Raw genomic sequence first — 22,917 nt, 5'->3', positions numbered from 1 at the left:
GGGGCAGCCAGTGAAAGACCTCCTTACTCGAAGTGTACCCATGAGCAGTGTCAACAAATTGCAAGCTTGTGGGTAACGCAGACTCTCAGGCTCCACCCTAGACTTAAACCTTTTAACAAGATCTTCCGGTGACATATACACATCACCTCTTAGACATACTGAGCCTTGGCTCCTTCCTTTTTCTTCCCTTGACTCTCTTAGTCTCATCATAGTTTCACTATTAGGCAAATCTAATGACAAAATGTTTTTATTTCTGCCTCTCTATTACGAATATTATGAACTTTCCTGGAGCCATCCAAGGCTTTCTCAAATTTTCTCCTTATCGGTATAAAGAAGGAGCAGAGGCCACCAGATCAGTAGACTCTGTTCCAAATAATACTGAACAAGGTGATGCCTGAAATACGGATTCACGGAACTTGAATACTTAGGTCTTTTGCTCTGAGTCTCCAGATGTAGGGAAAAGCCTGAGAACTTTGGAGAAAGAAGTGACTTGTCTTCAGTTCACCCTTCTGTGGCCCTTCTCTGCATACCTTTCCCCCAGCCATTCCCCATTCTTTTAAGGTGTTCTTCAATTCGTTTGTATGGCTAATACTTCAGTGTGAATTTGTTTAAGATCTTACTCCCTCCAGGGATACTTGCAAAGAGAGAAAATGCGGACTTTCAAACATGAGATTCTGGCTCAGGAAAGATTTAGCTGGGTAAAGGGAACTACCCAATCACATGAAATTAGGCACAAGTGATGGCTCCACTTCGCAGACCCTCATCTTCTATTTGCTTCCCCAGTTACTGTGTTCCTTCATCTGTGGTATTTACATTCTCTTATATGTCATGTTGTACTCTCTTGAAAACATTTTCATATAACTTGTGTTCTGTAACACTCATTACTCCCCTTCGAGGAACGTAGTATCATCTTTACCTAATAGATTTGAAAATTGTTTTAGGTGTTTTAGCTTTTGAAGTTTAGACTCTTCGCAGTCTGCTTACAACATTCTCTCTCTTTGTGGTGTTTCCTGATGACTGGGTTTGTTTTTCATTTATTTTACTTGTGTGCATTTTTTTGAATAGGTAATGCTCTCCTAGATCCAGTGTCTGATAAATGAATTCTTTATGATACCCACTCCCCTGAGAGTATTTTCTTCTCAATGGAGAATTTTTGGAATGCAGGGGTCCTTCAGTCTCCAAGAGAACTGAGTTTTAATTGGACTTCCTTCTGCTCCACTCTGCTCAGAATACCTTGGCACGAGTGACCCCACCAGTGTGGACCAATTCAGAAAAAAGCAATTTAGAAAGTTCTTTACTTTCTTGCATATCAGCACAAGAGAAGGAGATTTGCAGGCTTGGAACAAATGTCCTTGATTAAAGAGTTCTGATGTGAAAGAGGAATTATGTTTCTTTTTGTGGGCAGAGGCAGATTTACGATGAAGATAATTAGGTTTAAGCTTTAGGTCTCCTAACTTGTGTGGGCCCCTTCCAAGCCCCGGTACCTAATATTGAATCCTTAAATTTGTTTCTTCACTTAACACGGTTGTATGATTTTTTAGAACCCACAGAATTGCATCTACCTCTTTTTGTGTGACTCCAGAGAGCAAACCAGGACCTAAGATAGAAATGGAAATCTAGAGTGAGGATGTTCTGTTAAAACTGCCAATTATTTCACTGGCAAAAATTCAGGAACAGCAGAGAATTGCCATTCAGCACAAGGAAGTTATGGCAAAACCATAGGCAAGTCCAGAAAACCAAGGAGAGGATGGCTTTTTAATAGAGGAGCGTGGGAAGTTGTGGTGTGGGCTGTTGAAGACAAAAAGTCCATTGAAGTAAACTGGGAGTTCCCAGTATAGGGGCTTTTCATTGGTTGAGTTGTGACGGCCTCTCATTGGCTGGGGAGGAGAAAAACCTTTCTACTTTCTACTGGGATAGTAAAGTAAGTAGCTAACCCAGCATCCACTTGCAAGGTACATCTTTTCCTGTGGGGTCTGAGTGGAGCAGTGTGAGAGCTCCCCCTGCTGGCCTCTCCTCTCCATTCTAAACAGTCCTTTTGTTACACCTCTTGGCTCAATAAGGAAAATCTTTCCACGAGCTAGGACAATCCCACCAAAAAGTGGGTTATTGTGGTAAGCACCCTCTATAGTCATTCTTCCTTGCAACACCCCCTTTTGCTGCTAATAAAACTTGGGTTTGTTCAAGAAGTTAATGGAGAGCGCAGATCGGAGAGCAGGCCTTTCCCCAAGTGAACCAGGATTGGTGTAAAGATGTTATTGTGTTCCCTTACCTTATGGTCAGTAAGTAGTCTAAGTCTGGGCAGGTAATCTAGTTCTGACTGATGACACGGGGTGGTGGGACTTCATTCCCTGAATTAAAAGACAAGGCTTCATGAAGTTCTTTCCCCCTTTCCCTTTCATTCATGAAACTCAGAAGGGGTGGAGATACTGCAGCCCTTCTGTGGCCAGTAGGCTAGAAGCATAAAAACCAGACTCAACATGCTAAGGATGGCGGAACAGAAAGAGCAAAAGTGTTTAGGATCCTTGCATTGTTGAGGACCTGAACCAATATTAGGCAGCCATTTACCTCTAGGTTACTTATGTGAAAAACATTAAACTTACTTGTGTAAGTGTAGTTAATTGTACTGTGTATTACTTGTAGCCAAATCCATTTTTACTTAACTCAGTTGTGTTCAAGGAGAGGAACTTCTCTGTCCCTGGTGGGAGCCAATTAGGGGACCAATTGCCACAAAATAGGGATACTGCAGGGGTATTTATGTCTAAGAATAATCTTCCATGACTTAAGTTCTTAGGTTCCATTCTTCTTCCCGAAGTCTTCATATTTCATTCAGCCTATAACCATCTTTCTCACCTACTTCTCTCCCCTCATCTACAGCCTCCCTCAACCCCACCCTTGACAGGAGGTAGAGAGAAGGATTCAGCAGAAGGGGACAAGAGGAGACTTTCTCCAGATTGGTGGGCTATGCAACAGTTTAGGACAACGAGGTAGGTTTGTAAGTCTTGACAGAAAATGATATTGATCAGTAAACAGATAAATTACAATACAGCTTGCAAATGTGGAGATGCTGGGTGATAAATACCTGGAGGGAGACAGCCCTGATATACTGGGGGGATGGCACTCAAGACTGTAGTTTTCAGGGGCACCTGGGTGGCTCAGTTAGTTAAGCGGCTACCTTCGGCCCAGGTCATGATCCCAGAGTCCTGGGATGGAGCCCCACCTCTGGCTCCCTGATCAGTGGGGAGCCTGCTTCTCTCTCTTCCTCTGTCTCTTCTCCCGCTTGTGCTCTCTATCTCTCTGTCTCTCAAATAAATGAATAAAATCTTAAAAAAAAAAAAAAGACTGTAGTTTTCAAACTGGAGTAATCAGTCCCCTGGGGGATACATGAAGACTTTCCAAGAAGTAGAGAGCCCAGACAGTATTTTTTAAAAAAACTTTTTATTACGCAAAAAATTTAAACCTATACATAAAATAGAATAGTTCAATGTACTTACGTACCCAGCTTCAAACTATGGCCCTTTTTTGTTTCATGTGTACATCCATGGCTTCCTTCCCTCCTATATCATAATCATCACCATTGGTTTTTTATTGAGATAAAGATGCAAAGATGACCCTCAACAATTCCTCTCATCCCTGTACTCCCATGCTGCCTCTCACATGAGTGGAAATAAAAATGTCCTATGATTAGATTGTAATGATGGTTGCACAGCTCTGTGAATACACTAAACACCACTGAAGTATACACTTTAAATGGGTGAATTGTATCATATGTGACATATCTCAATGAAGTTATTTTTAAAAAGTAAAGAAAGATGTATATAAAAGGAAAAAAGAGAGATGGGATCTTATTCCCATCCCAGTTGAAACTGGCCTGGCCTTGTGACTTGCTTTGACCATAATAGGCAACAGAAGTGACACGGTGTGACTTCTGGGCATTTCCTTAATAGGCTTCCGGGTCTGAGCCACCCAACTACCCTGCTAGAGAAAAAGGCCCAGGCAGAACTCAGCTGTTCATTTCAGCCATCCCAGCTGAGACGCCACAGAGATGAATGAGGCCATTTTGGTAACTCCAACTCCCACTGAGCTGCCCCAGCCAACACCACGTGAAGCAGACACCAGATGTCCCCGCCAAGCCCAACTGTTAAGTCTTGGGATGGTGGAGGACAGGCAGTGCCAAATCTCCAGAAGGGGCAGAATATTTGTCTATTCTCATCTCAGCCAGCAGGGACTTCATGCACTTCATACCCTCACACCTGCCACTGACTCTCTGACTTCCTCAGACTGGGAGGCAGGCTCATAAGACCCTTCACCTCACAGCTCTCTCCTCCCTGGTTTGTCACCTCCCATGGCTCTATCTATTCTCTAAGCACACTGACTTTCCTTGAGCAGACCAAGCACCCACCCAACGGGGCCTTTGGAGTTAACCTCTGCCCTTCCCCCAGGAGTCCACAGAACCACTCCTTCACCTCTTTTTGATTTTCACTCAAAGGTCACCTTCTTATTGAGAACTTCCTCCTTACCTAGCTAGTCTATCTAAAATGACCACTTCCTTATTCCCTATCTCTGTCCCCTACTTTGGTTTTTCTCTATCATTTAGCACTGCCTAACATAGTATTTAATTTTACTAATTTATCTCATTTATTTTCTGTCTCTCCTGCTAGCACTTAAACTGCATGAGGGATTTTTGTCTGTCTTGATTATCTGCTGTATCTTAAGTGTCTAGAAAACAGCCTGGCCCATAATAGGCAATTTCACAATTTATCTCTAGAAAGAACGGATGAAATGTCCCCTGGTCACAGAGGATCTCCTTGCCCACGCTATGTTAAACAGAAATCTATGTCCCGTTCCCTTTTTTTCCTTCATGATACCACTATTTGATATGTATTTGTTACCGTCTTTCTCCCCACTGCAATGAAAGTTCCTCTAACAACGGGGCACTAAAGATTTGCTGAATGAATTAATTTCCCGAACGAATGGATGAATGAATCTAGCAGCACCTGACGCTGGGCTCAGACTGCGCTAAGCTACCTTTCGGATGGGACTAATTTGGGGGCTCTCCGCGGGCGTGCACCCCCTCCCAAGGAGGAGTTTGATAGGGCTGGATTTCGGCAGCGCCCCTTTAAACCAGCCCGGGACGCCGGGCCTCTAGTACTGGAAGCCGATTCGGCAAGGCCTGGCATCGCCGGTTTAACCCGAGTTTCACCCAGACGGGCGATTTCCGGGGCGGTGTCATTGCCCATTTAAGAGCAGAGCGCCCCGCCCCGGAGGGCGGAGCTTAGAGGGGGCTTTAAGGGGCGGGCCGGCGGACCGCTGGGGTCCTTCAGAGGATTAGCGGAGGGTGGGCGCGCGCCTCAGGCCGCCATTTCTTGGCGTCTCCAGAGGAGTCGCCCCCTCCTCAGTCGCACTAGGGACGTCTACATTCGCGTCGCCGGCTCTCCGCGCCGCCTTAGCCACCGCACCTCCGTCCCCAGCCCAGGTAAGCGCGAGGCCCAGTGGCCCCGGCCGCACTGCCCAAGTATCGGGCTCGGTCCACGCCCCGCTTCCCCTCACCGCTCCGGGGACCCAGTCTGACTCGCGCCGGAGCTCTGTTCTCGCGGCCTCGCCCCGGGGCGCTCCGGCCCCAGCTGCGGCCGGCCGGCAAAATATTAAACCTGCCGGGAGGGGAGGGGCGGCGGCGGCCAATGGGGCCGGGCCGATGAGTTTCGGGCGATACTGCGCGGCGCGGCCGGAGCGGGGAGCCGGGGGTGAGGCGGGTTAATGTGTGCCTGCCCGACCCCTGCCCGGTCCCGGCCCTGGCTCCCTCCCGAGCAGCCGGGGGCCGCCCTTCACTGAGAGGTCTCGGCTTAGCTGTCCGCCTGGCGAGGGGGATGTGGCAGGTCAAGGGAAAAAACCCACCGTGGTTCGTGTCACGGTCTTAAAACCCGAGTGGACTTCTGGGGTTGGTTTGCGTTGGACTGAAACTTGAGACACTTGGAAATTGTGAGAAGCAGGTGGGTTCCCAGCAATGGCGGGATCCAAAGGGCCCTCCCCCGCCCCCACCCGTGGCTCTGGGAGTGTTAAGGATGGGGTTCTTCCGTGTGTAAACATTAATTGTACCTGTCACTATCTTAATGGTTACTGAGTCTCACGAATTTTAGGTAAAAGCGATAAGACCCAAGTCTTTTAAACCTTTTGACAACATTTTAAATTAGTATCAGAAGTATTTTTTTAAGAATTAGGTGAAAAATTACCCCTAACTCTATTTCTGACTGATAAAACGAGCTGCACCCTACTTAACAAAGTGGGTTATTCGTACACGTAAGCTAGTTTGCAGGGTTTTCTTCTTTTTGTACGTAAGCTTCATTAGAAAATGATATATATTACTTTTGTTGAATTAACTCTCTTGCAGACGTTTTCTGTGTCGGGATTGGTGGGACAAAAGATACCAATATCTATGGCACTTGCTGTATATTGGTATATTGCTTTATCAAAAAGCAATTGCCTACCAAAGAATGTGGCCACCGGTCACATGTGAGAGTATACACATTTCATGACAAACTTGAGTTTTAGGTACACATTTAAAAAGACTTTCAGTTAATTTAGGCAGTTAATGGTTTACTTCAGTTTACATTTTTACGATTGTAAAGGATACCTTTCTTTACAGAGAAAAATGAGAAATCACAGATTAAAAACGTGTTAAAAAGAGCCCACATAAACCTACTCTCTGAGAATTCCACTGTATCATTTTAGTGTCAGACAAGTTCTTTATTGAGTGCCTGATATGCTGATTGCTGTGCTAGCTAGGTCATCTTGCTGAATGAGTCAGATCAGATCCTTGAGTCTTAGTGGGGAAGTACCCAGTAAAAAAAAATAATTAAACAATTGGGTATTTAATTACAGTTTTGGTAAATGTTGTAAAGAGTCTAAGAGTACTAAAAGAAGCACCTAATTTAGACTCAGAAGTCAGGGAATGCATTTCTGAGGAAATGGGAGAGAGGTGAAGTGGAAAGAGCATTCCGGAAAGATGGAACAGCCAAAAAAAAAAAAAGGTCCACAGTTAAAAAGATTGTTGGATTGAGCAGAAGGGATACTAGAGCAGAGTGGACAGCTGGGAGTGGGCTGTCTGAAGGGTCAGGCAGGTAGGAGGAGCCGGATTCAGAGTAAGACCATTAAAGATTTTTTAACTGGGATCACATTTGTGGTTGCTAAAAATCCAGTGCTGTAGCATTTAGAATGAAAGTGGTAGTGGGGGATGGAGAAAGAGTGAATATGGGAAAACTTTTTTTCTTTTAACAAATTTTTTTTTTAAGTAGGCTCCACATCCAGCATGGAGCCCAACGCGGGGCTTAAACTCATGACCCTGAGATCAAGACCTGAGCTGAAATCAGGAGTTGGATGCTCAACTGACCTAGCCATCCAAGTGTCCCTTAACAATTTTTAAAAACTCTTCTGACACATTCATATATGCTTATTATAGAAGACTTCAATATCTCCACATGACCCTCTCCAGGGATACTTAATGGTTTGCATGTCTTAGTCCTTTTGTATATATGTAGGTATCCCACCTTAGAGTGGGATAAAGCTTACCACTTTTCTCTGATTTCATTTTTCACTTACAAATTTTGTCCGTGTCTAATTCAATTGTATTTTAAAAACAGCTGTGTTGTATACCATTTGATGTACCGTAATTTGTTTAACCACTGGCATGTTGATGGACATATTTAAAATTTAAAATTATGCCCTGAAAATCCTTACTTCTACAGCTTGGATCACATCCTGTTTCTTAGGATATCCTACCAGAAATATAATTGCTGAGTGAAAGTGTATGCATATTAACATTTTTGATAGCGTGGTTAAATCCTCCAAAGAGGACAGTGTATGAGGGTGATTGTTTTTCCCATATCCTTTTCAACACGGGCTTTCTTGAGTCTTAAATGACAGACAGTATCTTATTTTTTAATTTAGATTTCCTTTGTTATTGTTGAGGTCAAACATTTTTTATACATATTTTCATTTCATATCTTTTAGAACTTGTTTCTTCATATCTTTCCCATTTTTTTCTGTTGCATTATCTTAATGGTTGTGGTAGTTCTTTATCAAACTGCATATTAATCCTTTAAAAATTTTAAAAGCTCTTTAATATATTGTTTCCTTCTAGTACTTTATCATTTCTTTGATGTTAAGTTCTTAGTCCATCTGAAATTTATTTTCGTGTAAGTTGCTTTTATATTTTGTAAAAAGAAGTGGCATTGGGTTTTATGGTTCAGAATACATAGTTATTAAATCTTAATGAAGCTTTGCTTTTCCTTAGCAAGTTAATTCTACTTGCATAATGAATGAGAGAGACAGCGTGAGCAGGAGGGGCAGAAGGAGAGGGAGAGAGAGAATCCCAAGCAGACTCTGCGCTGAGTGCAGAGCGACACAGGGCTTAGTCCCAGGACCCCAAGATCATGACCCGAGCTGAAACTGGTAGTCGGATGCTCAACCGACTGCACCACCCTGACACCCCAACAGATGTGTGACTTTAAAATTTCCTATATTTTGAAATAATATTAGACTTACATGGAAGTTACAATAGTGGAGTTCCCGTATACCTTTAACCTAGCTTCCCCCAATGATAACATCAGACAATTAAAAAAAAAAAAGTTTATTTGAATTAGGATCTAATGTAGGTGCATTGTGATTGATGGATATGTATTTTAAGTCTGTTTTAATCTGTGGTTTTCTTTGCATTTCTTTTTCCCCCTTGCAATTTGTCGAATAAGCTGAAGTTTTAAAAAAAACAAATTTATCATGTATGTTTTGTGCTTGTATTTTCATTCATACTCTTTTTAGCTACTATCTTTGATGATTTCTTATCTCTAAAATACGAGTTTTACATGAATTGTTCTGTGATGTAGTAGCTAGAGAGACCAAGATTTGGAATCAGGGGCACATGGGTGGCTCAGTCGCTGAGCGTCTGTCTTCCGCCCAGGGCATGATCCCAGAGTCCTGGGATTGAACTCCGCATCCGGCTCCCTGCTCTGCTGGGAGCCTGCTTCTTCCTCTCCCATTCCCCCTGCTTTGTTCCCTCTCTCTCCGGCTGGCTGTCTATCAAATAAATACATAAAATCTTAAAAAAAAAAAAAAGATTTGGAATCAGAAAAATTGGGGTTTGAGTCTCTGTCTTTGTTGGTTTCATTTCTTGGACCCTTAGTCTACTCATCAAAATAAGACAATATTTTGGGAAGTTTTTCTGAGGAGCAAGTAAGATTATTTGCTAACCATTTGTTGTACTTGATGATGAAATGTTCTGGGTGGCTGGCTCTTCAAAATACCAATTATGTCTTTAGGAGCTTATGATAAATGAGACAGACATGTAAATAAATGATTAAAATCTGATTAGTGAAACGGTAAAATGTTTTCAAGTTTCAGTGGACATGTGATGATGGGAGTGACTAACTCCTTGGTTATCAGAGAACGTTTCTCAGGGAAGATATAGATAGAGTTGAGTTAAGAAATAGGGAGTCTAGGATAACAAGTACCTTTCTTAGGCAGCTGAAATGAGAATGGATAGCAAAGTGCAAAAGGAGCAATGTCTGAAGAGAAACCTGAAGAGAAAGAGACTGCAGCCAGATGTTATATATGAGTGCTTTGTAAACTGAAAAGCAATCTAGAATTTTATTTTCTTGGGATTTAAGTAGATGAACATACAAAGGACAAGTCTTACGGCTTTGCCAGTTTACTCAGTTTTGTAGGAATATCCATATGTGTGATATGTATATGATAATCTTCAATTTATAGGCACTTATTTTTTAATGTGCTGGTATTTATTTTTAAATTAGCTTTTATTTTAATCAAGTTTATAAATGTGTCTAGGTGAGTCATCTAATCTGAAGGCTTCTTTTGAAAAATAGCGCTCTGCTGAGTTCTGTCCTGAAGACTAACACTTTCACATTTTAAGTAACATGCTTTTATTGTCACTTCTTGATATTTGGTTTCAGGAATTATCTGTTGAATTCCAACTTGGCAAGATGAGGAATTGGCTTTCTGCATCCACCTCTGTTATGTACCTCCACTTATAGTTACTTCTGTAGTTATGCTTAGATCAGTATTTAGTGTTTATAGTATTATGAATAAATAATTATTAGCTAAGTCATGTAGTATACTGTGATTACTTTCCCTTTTCTGCTCAACTTTTTGTTTTCTCTGGAATTAATCATTAACTTATTTTTCTCATTCTTTTCTTGTTTTCTCTGGAATTAATCATTAACTTATTTTTCTCATTCTCTTATTTGCATAAATTAAACATTAGGTTAGCAAGATAGTTTTTATGGTGTTACCATTTGTGTTTGCTGTATTTTTAAAATTACTAAACTGGGGGCTTCTGGGTGGCTCGGTCGGTTAAGCATTTGCCTTCAGCTCAGGTCATGATCCCAGGGTCCTGGGATCGAGCCCCACATCAGGCTCCCTGCTTAGTGGGAAGCCTGCTTCTCCCTCTCCCTCTGCCTGCCACTCCTCCTGCTTGTGTGCACTCTCTCTGTCAAATAAATAAATAAAATCTTTTAAAAAATTAAAAAAAATAAAATTACTAAAGCTGTCTTAATTATTTTGACTAAACTTAGTGTTATTAATAAAGATAAGAAAAGAAGTGGCCTTAAAATAATTTAACATTTTAAAGAATTGACTCTATTAAATAGCAATTTAAAATCTTTAAGTAATAGAATATTTAATAAAAACATGTTTGAATTATATTTTTATTTTAGCTGAATTAGGTGATTATTTGTTTATTTTTTAAGATTTTATTATTATTTTTTTAAAAGATTTTATTTATTTGACAGAGAGAGAGAGACAGTGAGAGAGAGAACACAAGCAGGGGGAGAGGGAGAAGTAGGCTCCCTGCTGAGCAGGGAGCCCGACACGGGGCTCAATCCCAGGACCCTGGAATCATAACCTGAGCTGAAGGCAGATGCTTAACAACTGAGCCACCCAGGCACCCCTTAAGATTTTATTTTTAAGTAATCTCCACACCCAGTGTGGAGCTCAAACCTACAACCCTGAGATCAAGAGTTGAGTGCTTCACCCATTGAGTGAGCCAGGCGCCTGTTTTTGTATTTTTATTGTGATTGCTCAAAAAAGAACTGGAACTTTTTAGGATTGTTATGATCATGAAACGGTGTGTTAATGTATGGATTGTCTCCTAACATTTGTAGAGCTATACAGCAACTGTACATAAAATTCATTGACCTAGAAGACCTGATAAACTTCATAAATGTTTGTTGTCTCTTGTCAGCTCCTTATAAAATAGACCAGTAAGTTTAGAAATGCTGTCATAGCTCTATTTTATATAAAAGTTTTCAGAAACTTTGAGTTGAAGTAGCTAGTTTTAATTATGTTTTTCAAATTTACTTTCTCCTTTTAATAGTATGTCTGTAATGGCCATAGGATTTTACTAAATAACACCATTTGTTTGACTGCACGTTGTGGGGGGTCTGCTAATACCTTTTTCTCTCTGGTTTTGTAGTGACAAAAATGCTGAGCTTCTTCCGTAGAACACTTGGGCGTCGCTCAATGCGTAAACATGCCGAGAAGGAACGACTCCGAGAAGCTCAACGAGCTGCCACACACATTCCTGCAGCTGGGGACTCTAAGTCCATCATCACATGTCGGGTGTCTCTTCTGGATGGTACTGATGTTAGTGTGGACTTGCCGGTATGTAGGTCCTGCTGACCATTTGCAGATTCTATATGAAACCGCTTTCTTCATTTGAACTTTCTACTGGTAACTTTGTGAGGAAATTAGGTAATATGGATTAGTATGGATCAGGCATTGTAATGTTAGGTACATGGATCAGGTAACCTTAGATACCCAGTATTATAGTATTTCTCTGGGATTAGTGGAAGTTACCTGAAATATTTAAATGATAGGGCATTTATTGGCACAGATCATTTGTGACTTTATATGTGTTCTTTATGATGGCAATACATAGGGTACTCTAGTGGATTTCTCACAATCCTTGTTGAGCAGTTATTAAAACAGTGAGAATATTTGGGAATAATGATACACGTATACTGTAAGACTTTTAATTCTATATATTTTTCTTTAATTTTCAAAACATTCCTCACTTTTCCTCAAAACAAATACTTCTTCAACAGTTTAGTGTGCTTGCAGAAATTTTAATGAAATGGAGTAAAAGGACTTCATACTCCTCAGCTCTGACGGTTTATCTCTTTGCTCCCAAAGTAGTTCGCAGAGGAGGTTTTTTTATGTACTGTAATCTTTATTTAATCTTTATTTCAAGACAGGATGTTGTGATTTTATTAAAATTGTAGGTGGTTTCTTTTTGCAGTTATGAGTGTATAATTATAGCTCATGATGTGAAACAGTCTGATATATTTGAAAGGGGTTAAGTTAGGCCTTTTTGAGGAGCAAGAGAGGTAGCTATATGGTTTGGGCTGGAGCTGAGTTTCTTTCTGAACTATTTACTAATACCAGATGTCTTTGTTCTGCATTGAAAGACTTATGTAATGGGGTGCCTGAGTGGCTCAGTCCGTTAAGCCTCTGGCTCTTGGTTTCCACTCAGGTCATGATCCTCTGGGTTGCAGGATTGAGTTCTGCATCGGGTTCTACACTCAGCACAGGAGGTCTGCTTGAGATTCTTTCTCCCTTCCTCTCTGCTCCTTCCCCTGTGCACATTCTCTCTCTCTCTCAAATAAATAAATAAAATCTTTAAAAAAAGATTTATGTAACTAAGCTATAAAATGTATGATTTGGTGTGTCATTGGATGTTCACAGTCTTCCTTCCCTACACATTCTTTTTAGTATACACCTATATACCCCAAATGCAATAAAAAAGGTGCAGGGTGGTAGCCTAAGTGCTGCTACAGTGCACAGTTGAATATACTCTGGAAGACCTTTAACTTAACCTTTAACTGTGATCTTTAACTCACAGAGTGAGATTAAGGAATTCGTTTGTTTAAATTAATATTCTGATTAATTGGATAATTTAGAATGTACTAGGTATATACCTTACACATTTAAAACATAATGGAATGTGATAAAATTAGACATAGGATTTCTTGAAGTGTTTTGAAGTCATCACCGTGGGTATGTTTTATTATCTTTTTACATTAGGACATCTTTAGGGTTTTTGATTCTGGAAGACTTGAAGGCGTTTACATTTTCCTACTGTAAGCGCTTCTTGAGGGTTTGTCAAGCATTCTAATATGTGATGCTTTTGAGGAGTTTTCATATTCATTTCTTTCTTGATGAGTATCCTAAGGGTTTTGTGTACTATTCCATTAAAATATCATTAGATATGTTATAAAAAGCTTGAGATTGCTATGTAAGAGACTGGAAAGAAGTTTCTTATTACCTAATGTTTGAAGTATGAAGTCTCAAGATTGCGGATGGAGAGGCTGATACTAGGAAAGTAGACTTAGTAAAGGATCTTTTTAAGGAGGCAGTGTAGTGTGGAGGAGAAACAGCTTGAGGTTTTAAAGTAGTAGAACAAATGGCTAGTGACTGGTATAGAATCGTTTCGTGTGCTTGGTATGCTCAGTAGGGTGCATGTGATGCTTGATGAGGGCCAGAATGCTAGCTGACCTCATGCAGACAATTGCAGTGAAAACGCCAAGAGTTTGAAATTTGACTTTTCGTGGAACTAGAACAATTGCCTTTTCAGCTCTGCAGGTGAAATCCTAGAGTTAGGATCTAAGTCTAGATGTTTGCATGGATATAAAATGGGCATTGGCCTGCCAGCTAAACTGTTTTACTAAAAGAAAAAAATAAACCAGAGGAATATTAATTTCTAAAAAGAAAGTTTTCCCTTTTTTTGATTTAGCTTCTCAGCCAGTCTAGTATGATTCCAAAAGAGGATTTAGAATTGAATTTGGAAATTGGATGAAGCACATACTCATTTCCCACTAGGATTCAATCACTAGTGATCACAGCAAGCCACTGTGGAACTAAGATGATTGCCCAGGCAATATGTAAGTGATTATCGGTGATTAAATAGATGGTTTAGCTATATGGACTTCAGATTAAAATATACCAGTAGTAATGGTCATTTTCTTCCTTCTGCTGTCTTCGTCTCAAAACTGGGGGAGGGATTTAAGTACTTTCTACCTGTGCCCCCCCCCCCCCCCCCCCGCCTTTTAAAGAACTGATTGCAGTGAGAATGCCTGATGCCTTTCAGTGAATGATAAAAGCATCAGGCAGAAATTTCTAACTATCTGATTCTTAAATTTGCTCTTTGGAAATGCCACAGAAACTTTGATTTATAACTTAGTATTGTTTAGTAAATTGTCTTTTATCGTTCTGCATCTCCCAAGTTTTAAATTAATAAAAAAATGATAATCTTAATATATCTATTTTGCTGATGTAGGCGCTGAAGGCTTTAAGTTATATAGCATGTGTAGTTATACTTTTAGATAAATAACATTTATAGCTATCCTATGTTTATGAAGACTGAACATAGTTAAGATGGCAGTACACACCAATCGATCTACAGATTCAACATAATCCCCACCAGAATACCAGTTGATTTATTTGTAGAAATTGACAAGCTTATTTAAAAATTCATACAGAATTGCAAGGGACTTAAAATAGCCAAAACAATGAAAAGAACAAAGTAGTAGGATTCACACTTCCTAGTTTTAAGCCTTATTGTAAAGCAACAGTAATCAAGATGATGTGCTACTGGCACAATAATAGACACATAGGGGTGCCTGGCTGGCTCAGTGGAGCATGTAACTCTTGATTTCGGGATTGTGAGTTTGAGCCCCACACTGGGTGTAGAGATTACTTAAAAATAAAATCTAAAACATAAATTATTGCAACAGAATAGAGAACCAAGATGTAAACCCATACATCTGTGGTCAATTGTTTCTTTGTGGGGGTGGTTCTTAATATCTTTTTTAATGAATAATTTTTTAATTGAAAAATTCCTGTAAAATAAAATTAACCATTTTATTTATTTATTTATTTTTAAAAAAGATTTTATTTATTTATTAGAGAGCAAGTGAGAGAGCACTGGGTTTGGGGGCGGGGGGGAGAGAAGCCGACTCCCGCTGAGCAGGGAGTCGGACTGGGGCTCTATCCCAGGGCACCAGGGCAGGGCTCAATCCCAGGACCCTGGGATCATGACCTGAGCGGAAGACAGATGCTTAACCAACTGAGCCACCCAGTGCCCCATAAAATTAACCATTTTAAAATGTGTAATTCGGGGGGCCTTGGCTAGCTCAGTTGGAGGGTGTGTGACTGTTGATCTTGGGGTCATGAGTTCGAGCCTCATGTTGGGTGTAGAGATTACTTCAATAAATAAAACTTTAGAAAGTGCATAATTCATTGGCGTTTAGTACAATCACTATGTTGTGCAACCGTCACCTCTGTTTAGTTCTAAGATATTTTTGTCATCCCAGATGGAAACTCTGTAACTCCCATCAGCCCCTGCTAACTGCTAGTTGGCTTTCTTTCTCTAAGGATTTGCCTGTTTTGGATGTGTTATATAAATGGAATATTATCCAATCTGTGACCTTTCTTTCACTTAGCCTAATGTTTTTGAGGTTCATCCATACTGTGGCATTCATCAGTACTTCATTTCTTCTTATGTTGAATAATATTCCATTGTATGACAAATCATATTTAGTTTATCCATTTATCAGTTGATGGACATTTGGGTTGTGTCTGTCTTTTAGCAGCTGTGAATACTGCTGCTGTGAATATTCCTGTACAGTGTTTGGTAGAATACATGTTTTTAATCCTTTGGGATATGATACCTAGGAGTGGAATTGCTGGGTCATATGATAATTCTATGTTTAATTTTTTGTGGAACTGACAAACTGTTTTCCATAGCAACTGTATCATTTTACATTCCCACCAGCAATGTAGGAGGGTTCCAATTTCTCTGCATCCTCAACACTTGTGATTTTCCATTTATTAAATTGTAGTCATCCTCCTGGGTGTGAAGTGGTACCTCATTCGTGGTTTTGATTTGTAGTTTCCTAATGATTACTGACGAGCATCTTTTTGTATGTGTACTGGTCATTTGTACATCTTCTTTGGAAAAATGTCTATTCAAATCTTTTGCTCACTTTAATTTAGAAAAAACTTGTAGTTTTCTTACCTGGTTTTTAAAAATTTTTAAAAATTAAAAAAAATTTAATTGAAATATAGGTTGACCTACAATATTATATTAGTTTCAGGTGTATAACACAGTGATTGGACAATTATATATACATTAGGAAATGCTCACTGTGATAAGTAGTTACCATCTGTACCATACAAAGTTGTTACAATATTATTGACTATATTCCCTATGCTGTATTTTCATCACTGTGGCTTATTGATTTTATAACTGGAAGTTTGTACCTCTTAATCCCCTTCATCTCTTTGGCCTATCCCCCCCACCTGCCTCTCCTCTGGCAATCATCAGTTTATTCTCTGTATTCATGAATCTGTTTTTTTGTGTGTTTTGTTCATTTGTGTTTTAGATTCCGCATATACGTGAAATCACATGGTATTTGTCTTTCTCTGACTCATTTTACTTAGTTAATACCTTCTAGATCCATCCATGTTGTTGCAGATGGCAAGATTTCATTCTTTTTTTTTTTTTTTTTGGCTGAGTAATACTCCATTGTATATTGATACCACATCTTCTTTATTGATTCATTTATCGGTGGACACTTAGGTTGCTTCCATATTTTGGCTATTCTGAATGCTGCAATAAACATAGGGGTGCATGTGTCTTTTTTAATTAGTGTTTTTTTCTTTGTGTAAATACTCAGCAGTGGAATTACTGGATGGTATGGTATTTCTGTTTTTAATTTTTTGAGGAACCTTCCTACTGTTTTCCATAGTGTCTGCACCAGTTTACATTCCCTCCAACAGTGCATGAGGGATGTGAAGTGAGGACCGGGTTTGAAAGAGGTGGTAACCTGGAATAATTTGTTAGGTGGAAGGAAAAGAAGAATATAAGCAGCCTGTGATGGTCTAGATGTAGCTGAAAATTGAATTTGTAGTGGGGTAAGGGGGGGTGGCTAAAATAGGTAAAGGAGATTAAGAGGTATAGACTTCATTTATAAAATAAATAAGTTAGGGTGATAAAAATTAAAGCATAGGGAATCTAGTCAGTAGTATTGGAATAATTTTGTATGGTGACAGATGGTAACTACACTTAATTGTGGTGAGCATTTTGTACTTTATATAATTGTTGAACCACTATGTTGTACATCTGAAACTAATGTACTATTATATGTCAACTACACTTCAATAAAATTTTTCTTTAAAATATGCAAAGGACTTGAATAGATACTTCTCCAAAGAAAATATGCAAATGCTTGGGATGCCTGGGTGTCTCAGTCAGTTAAGCATCTGCCTTTTTCTCAGGTCATGATCTCAGGATCCTGGGATCGAGCGCCATGTCATATCCTTTCACACGCATTAGGATAGTTGTATCAAACAAAACAAAGCAAAACAACCCCAGAAAATAACAAATATTGGGGAGTATATGGAGAAATTGGAACCTTATGCGTTCCTGGTGGGAATGCAAAATGGTGCAGCTACTACGGAAGACAGTTGGACAGTTTCTCAAAAGTTAAACGTAGAATTATATTCCACTCTTAAGTAGATACCCAAAAGAATTGAAAGCAGGGACTCGAACATACTTGTATACTGTTGTTCATAACAGTATTCACAATAGCCGAAAAGTAGAAACAACCCAAATGTTCATCAACAGGTGAACAGATAAACAACATGGTATATATATACACAATGGAATATTATTCAGTTTTAAAAAGGAATGAAATTTTGGAGCCTACTCGACATGGATGAAAAAAACATTATGCTAAGTGAAATAAGCCAGGCACAAAAGGACATAGATCATATGATTCTACTTATGTAACGTATGTAGAATAGGCAAATTCACAAGCCACAGAAAGTAGGAAGGAGGTTACTAGGGATCGAAGGGAAAGAGTGTGAGGAATGGTTGTTTAATGGGTACAGAGTTTCTGATTGGTATGATGAAAAGTTTTGGAAATGAATATGGTGATGGTTGTACATGTTGGGAATATATTTAATGGCATTGAATTATATATGTTAAGATGGCAAATTTTATGTTATGTTCAAAAAAAAGAAGTGGAGGCTTATGAATGTTAATAAGTGGGGTCAGTGTACCGGAAATTTCCATGTAGTTGGAGAACCTAAGTATTGAGAGTAATTTTATCAACAAGTTAGAGACAAGGTTGTGATAAGAAGTTGGGGGTATCTAGTTATTGATCTGAGAGGTGACATTCCAGGTAAAATCTTGTTGTGGTGTGTAACCCTTAGGGAATTGGAACTTAGGAGACAACAAAATTCAAATTCTAGCCTGTCATTTTTTAGCTATGCAGTTTTGTTGTATTACTAAAGCTTTCTGAACTTTTTTCTGTGTTAAGTATTTGTTAAATGGACAAATAAACCATAATCAGAGTAATTATGAGTATTAAATGAACATATATGTTAAAGAAAAAGAAAGTTGAAGTGCCAGAACTTAGGTAGGAAATTTAAAATGAGAAAAATACAGGAAAAATACTTGAGGAAATAGATTGTTTTCCCAGAATTAAAGGGAGATGAAAGATTACAGATTTAAAAGCCCAATAGAATACCGAATATAGTTAAGGGGAAAAACCACACCTAGACACATTATATTGAAATTTGATACTATCAGAGTTAGAGAAGTCTAAAAGCTTACCAAGAGAATTAATAACATTATTAAGGACCAGAATTCAGATTGTCATTGTACTTTTCAATGGCAACATAAGCTGCAAGAAAAAGAGTAATACATTTGGAATATTGAAGAGAGTATTGAAAAAAAATAACTTTGAACCTTGAATTTTATAAGGAGACAATTGTCATTCAAGTGTAAGAGCATGATTAAAATATTCTCAAACATAGAAGACCTTTAAAGATTAGCCATACAAAGTTCCACATGGGGAACATTTCTGTAGAAAGAACTCAGATGAGTGGAGAAACAAATCTAGCAGATGCTATTAGATATATGTGATGTATACATGTGAGAGTGTAAAGAATATTCAAAATGCTAAAATAAAGATTATTGTCTTAAAAAAATTAGCCCCAACAAGAGAAAAATAAGAGAAAGTATGTTCATAAACCTGAGGATTGGATGGAGGGGAGATCATGGGCATGAGGCATGGTAAAGTTCTTCTCTTGGGAAAGGGATATATGGATAACACTTTCATTTATCAAAAAGAAAGTTTGTAAAAAGTGCAGGAAAAGCAAAAATACAAGTTGAAATAAAGATGTCCATTAAAAGGCAGAGATTGATGTTTCAGTAAAAAAATGTGTGTGTGTGTGTGTGTGTGTTTGTGATATGTGTAAATACCCTAAATCAAAATTTTAAATTACATAGGAGGGGCATGGATAGGATATGTATGAAAATCGTTGAAAATTGAGATCCTAACAATGCTTTTGCTTATGTGGGTTGTATCTATTGATAGTTACCTTGTTAGAAATTAAAACTGAAAAATTAAACATTTATCTATTGATTAATTTTAAAACAGCAGCAATCTACTCCTTGTAAGTTATAAGTAACATGCAAGCATTTTTTTTTAAAGATTTTACTTATTTTATTTTATTTGAGAGAGAGAGAGGGAGTGCGTGCGTGCGTGCAAGAGCACAGGACAGGGGAAGGGCAGAGAGAGGGAGAAGCGACTCCCCGCTGAGTGAGGACCCTGATGCAGGGCTCCATCCCAGGACCCTGAGATGATGACCTGAGCCAAAGTCAGACACTTAACCTACTGAGCCTCCCAGGTGCCCTAGTAACATATAGGTATTTTTGTGAAAAAAAGCTATTTTATTAAACAACAAAACAATTTAGTGAGAAGGGTAGCATTGTATTATGCACTTTTGCATATCTTGTTAATGTAAGGTCTAAGAGAACATACTTAGGTTCTCTTTTCTGCTTCTGCATTTACTCTCTTGCAGTATGTTGTTTTGATTGAGTTACATGAGGAGAATCCTAGGACCTTGTGGATCTTTTGAAAGTATCTGGGGTAAACTTTGGGTCCTGAGACCACACTTTGAGAACTCCTTTTTCCAAACAAGTTTCTTTGTTTATTACCGACCCTCCCTCCCCATTTGGTATCTTCTCCGTTTATGTCTATTTTTTATTGTCCCATATTTCCTCTCACCTTCCATTTTTGTTTTTGCTATTTCCTGCCTTACATTCTTTTCCATTTTAAGGCTGATTTCCAAGTTTTCACTAATGATTCTAGTCTCTGTGACTATCTCGTCTCTAAAATCTGTTAGCAGGTATATAGTTCCACGTGATTCGTACTTCAGTGATCTAAGCTTTCTTGTGTTTTCTCTTTCCAGTTACATTATAAAGCTCCTTTGAATTAGGGACTCTAAAAATTGACAAGACAAAATAAGAGTTTCTCCTTACAGCGTTTAGTACAAGGTAATGTTTGTTGGTTGATAGGTAGTAACACTTTCTGCAAAAGTGCATATAGATCACAAATTCTCTTTTGGCCTTAAGTAGTTGATTGGAAAATTATAGTATCTTACACATTACCTGATTTATGGTAGTATTTTTGGTATTGCAAGTAATGTTTTTTAAAATAGATCTTGTAAAGATCTATTTATTTATTTGAGAGAGAGAGAGAGTGTGTGTGTGAGCCAGGGAGGGGCAGAGGGAGAGAATCTCAAGTATACTCCCCACTGAGCATGGAGTCCAAAGCAGGGCTTGATCTCAGGACCCTGAGATCATGACCTGAGCTGAAATTAAGAGTCGGATGCTCAACTGACTTAGCCACCCAGGCACCCCTAGATCTTGTATAACTAAAACCATCTTCAGTTCAGGCTTGTTGTTCTTGTGAGTCATTTATTGATTAATTTATTTTCTTACCATTTCAGAAAAAAGCCAAAGGACAAGAGCTCTTTGATCAGATAATGTACCATTTGGACCTTATTGAAAGTGACTATTTTGGACTGAGATTTATGGATTCTGCACAAGTAGCAGTGAGTAGCTGTTTTTTGGAGTTTCCAGTGTGGGAGCAGAAATGGAAAATTTCAGATGATGTGCTAATTGCTGCAAGGCTACATATTCTTACTGCATTCTCTTTTTCTTCTGATTTTCTTGTTATGGTCTGAAGCTCTGACCCCTTCAAAACAACCTGAAGTGCTTGTTAAAAAAATGTGAGTCCTGGTCCTAACCCTTATTACTAGAGTATGATCTTTGCAGTTGAGGCTAGGAAATCTGTCTTTTTAATGACCACTGGGTTGGTTGTTGGGCATACTAAAGTTTGAGAACCACTGTGTATAATGGAAAGGGTGCTAAAATGGGAGTTTTGTGGGTTTGTGCATAAGTGATAGAAGTTACCGATTTGCAAATAAGGTGAGTAGACTAGGTTATCGTCAAGATCCTTCCTGATCTGTGATTCTATAAATATTCTTTGACCATGTGCATTTCAGATGAGAGAAATGTGTATGTGATACGGTAGGAAGTTGGAGGCTTTTCAAAGATCTGAATACTATACTAGGATTTGACTGGAGGGTGTTTGAGAGAAAGTAGTAGATGATAAGATTGGAAGGTGGATTAGTGGCTATATCATCCAAACTGAATACCAAAATTATTAAATAATATATGGGCAATATTTATTCTCTAATAATTGAGATTAGGGGTTTTTTGAGCAGGGAGGTTATATTTTGCTTCAGGAAGTATTATGTAGGAGTATTGTGTAGGATTATTTGGAATGGGCAGAGATTGAAATCAGAAAGAGTCATTGCAAATACTGGGGATAAAAGTAATGTTAAGGCCTGGAATAGGATAGTCACAGTAGCAGGGGCGGCGGCGGGGGGGGGGGGAGTAGAGATAAGGATATCAAGACATTAAGCTTTGTGTTTTGGAAGTCTGTGATGGAGGAGTGTGTATGTATGTGTATGTGTTTAGTGACACTTTAACTCTGGTATCTAGGACTCATAGGAACAATATATAAGAATTCTCAAGTTCCTTTTCGAGTGGGGCATTCATTCACTCATTCATTTGGTGTGATTAATAAATGAACTAGAATACCTCTATAAGATACTATTAAAAAACATATCTTTTGGAGATGAACTCCTTAGTTGGCTTTATAGATCATCTTGGCTAAATTTACAGCTGTTAATAATGCTAGCTATAATTTATTTCTCTGATTTCCATACCCCTAGTCCCCCTTTCTGAGTTAAAAGAAATTAAGCATGCACATTTAGCAACAGAGTACTGGTTAAATTTTGGCATACTCATACAATGGAATAATCTGCAGCTCATTAAAAGTGGTGATTTTTAAAGTATACTAATTGACATAGAATAATGTAGAGAAAAGGGTTACAGAACAGTATATTTGAGTTTTTTAATTTTAAAAAAAGTGGATAAATGTACACATATATACATGAAAAAATTAGCTAAGCTATTTCCCATAGTTTCAGAGTTCTCATCTCTGGATGGAGTTTGTATAGGAGGTGTTTCTTTTATTTTTCATTTTAATGTTATTTCTCTCTGATTAGACTAAGTCCATTGAGGGCAGGGAATGAGTCTTACCTCTGTTGCCCAGCATTTAGTAGACACATAAAACATTTATCAAATTGAATTCTGGTGCACTGCTTAGTTTGATATAAAGGCCTGGTTGACTGTTAAGTTTAATATCATTCATCAGTCATCTTTCAAATAGTGGAATTATACTCGCAGTCAACGAAAAAATGAATGATAGGGATAAATAATTCATAGCTTCCTGTTTTTTGAAGGGTTGTGAAGGAAAAGAGGTAGAAATATGCCAACATTAAGTTTAAGGTACCATTTTCCTTAGGATACATAAATACAGTATTCTCTCTTTATCCATGATTTCACTTTCCATGGTTTCAGTTACCCGTGTTCAACCCCAGTCTGGAAGCAGGTGATCTTCCTTCTGACATGTTGTCAGAAGGTCA

General features: G+C 38.8%; 1 protein-coding gene across 7 annotated transcripts in view; it reads left to right on the top strand.

The window, feature by feature from the left end:
- The first annotated feature begins 5,289 nt into the window (after positions 1-5,289).
- EPB41L5 (erythrocyte membrane protein band 4.1 like 5) overlaps positions 5,290-22,917 on the top strand; it is a 142,806-nt gene continuing 125,178 nt past the window's right edge. For 4 of the 7 annotated variants that reach the window (XM_045804116.2, XM_045804115.2, XM_045804117.2 and 1 more), the window contains exons 1-3: positions 5,291-5,473; positions 11,480-11,667; positions 20,869-20,973. In XM_045804116.2, the coding sequence (XP_045660072.1) occupies positions 11,488-11,667; positions 20,869-20,973 (285 nt within the window). In that variant the 5' untranslated portion in view covers positions 5,291-5,473; positions 11,480-11,487. Of the gene's footprint in view, positions 5,474-5,668; positions 5,988-11,479; positions 11,668-20,868; positions 20,974-22,917 lie in introns of those variants that run through there. The other 3 variants (XM_045804113.2, XM_045804111.2, XM_045804112.2) reach the window with 2 other exon arrangements.

Source organism: Ursus americanus, chromosome 1 (assembly GCF_024610735.1).
Source record: "Ursus americanus isolate L20-20 chromosome 1, mUrsAme1.1.p, whole genome shotgun sequence".
NCBI classification, from domain to species: domain Eukaryota; kingdom Metazoa; phylum Chordata; class Mammalia; order Carnivora; family Ursidae; genus Ursus; species Ursus americanus.
This window is presented reverse-complemented; position numbering and strand designations above follow the sequence as displayed.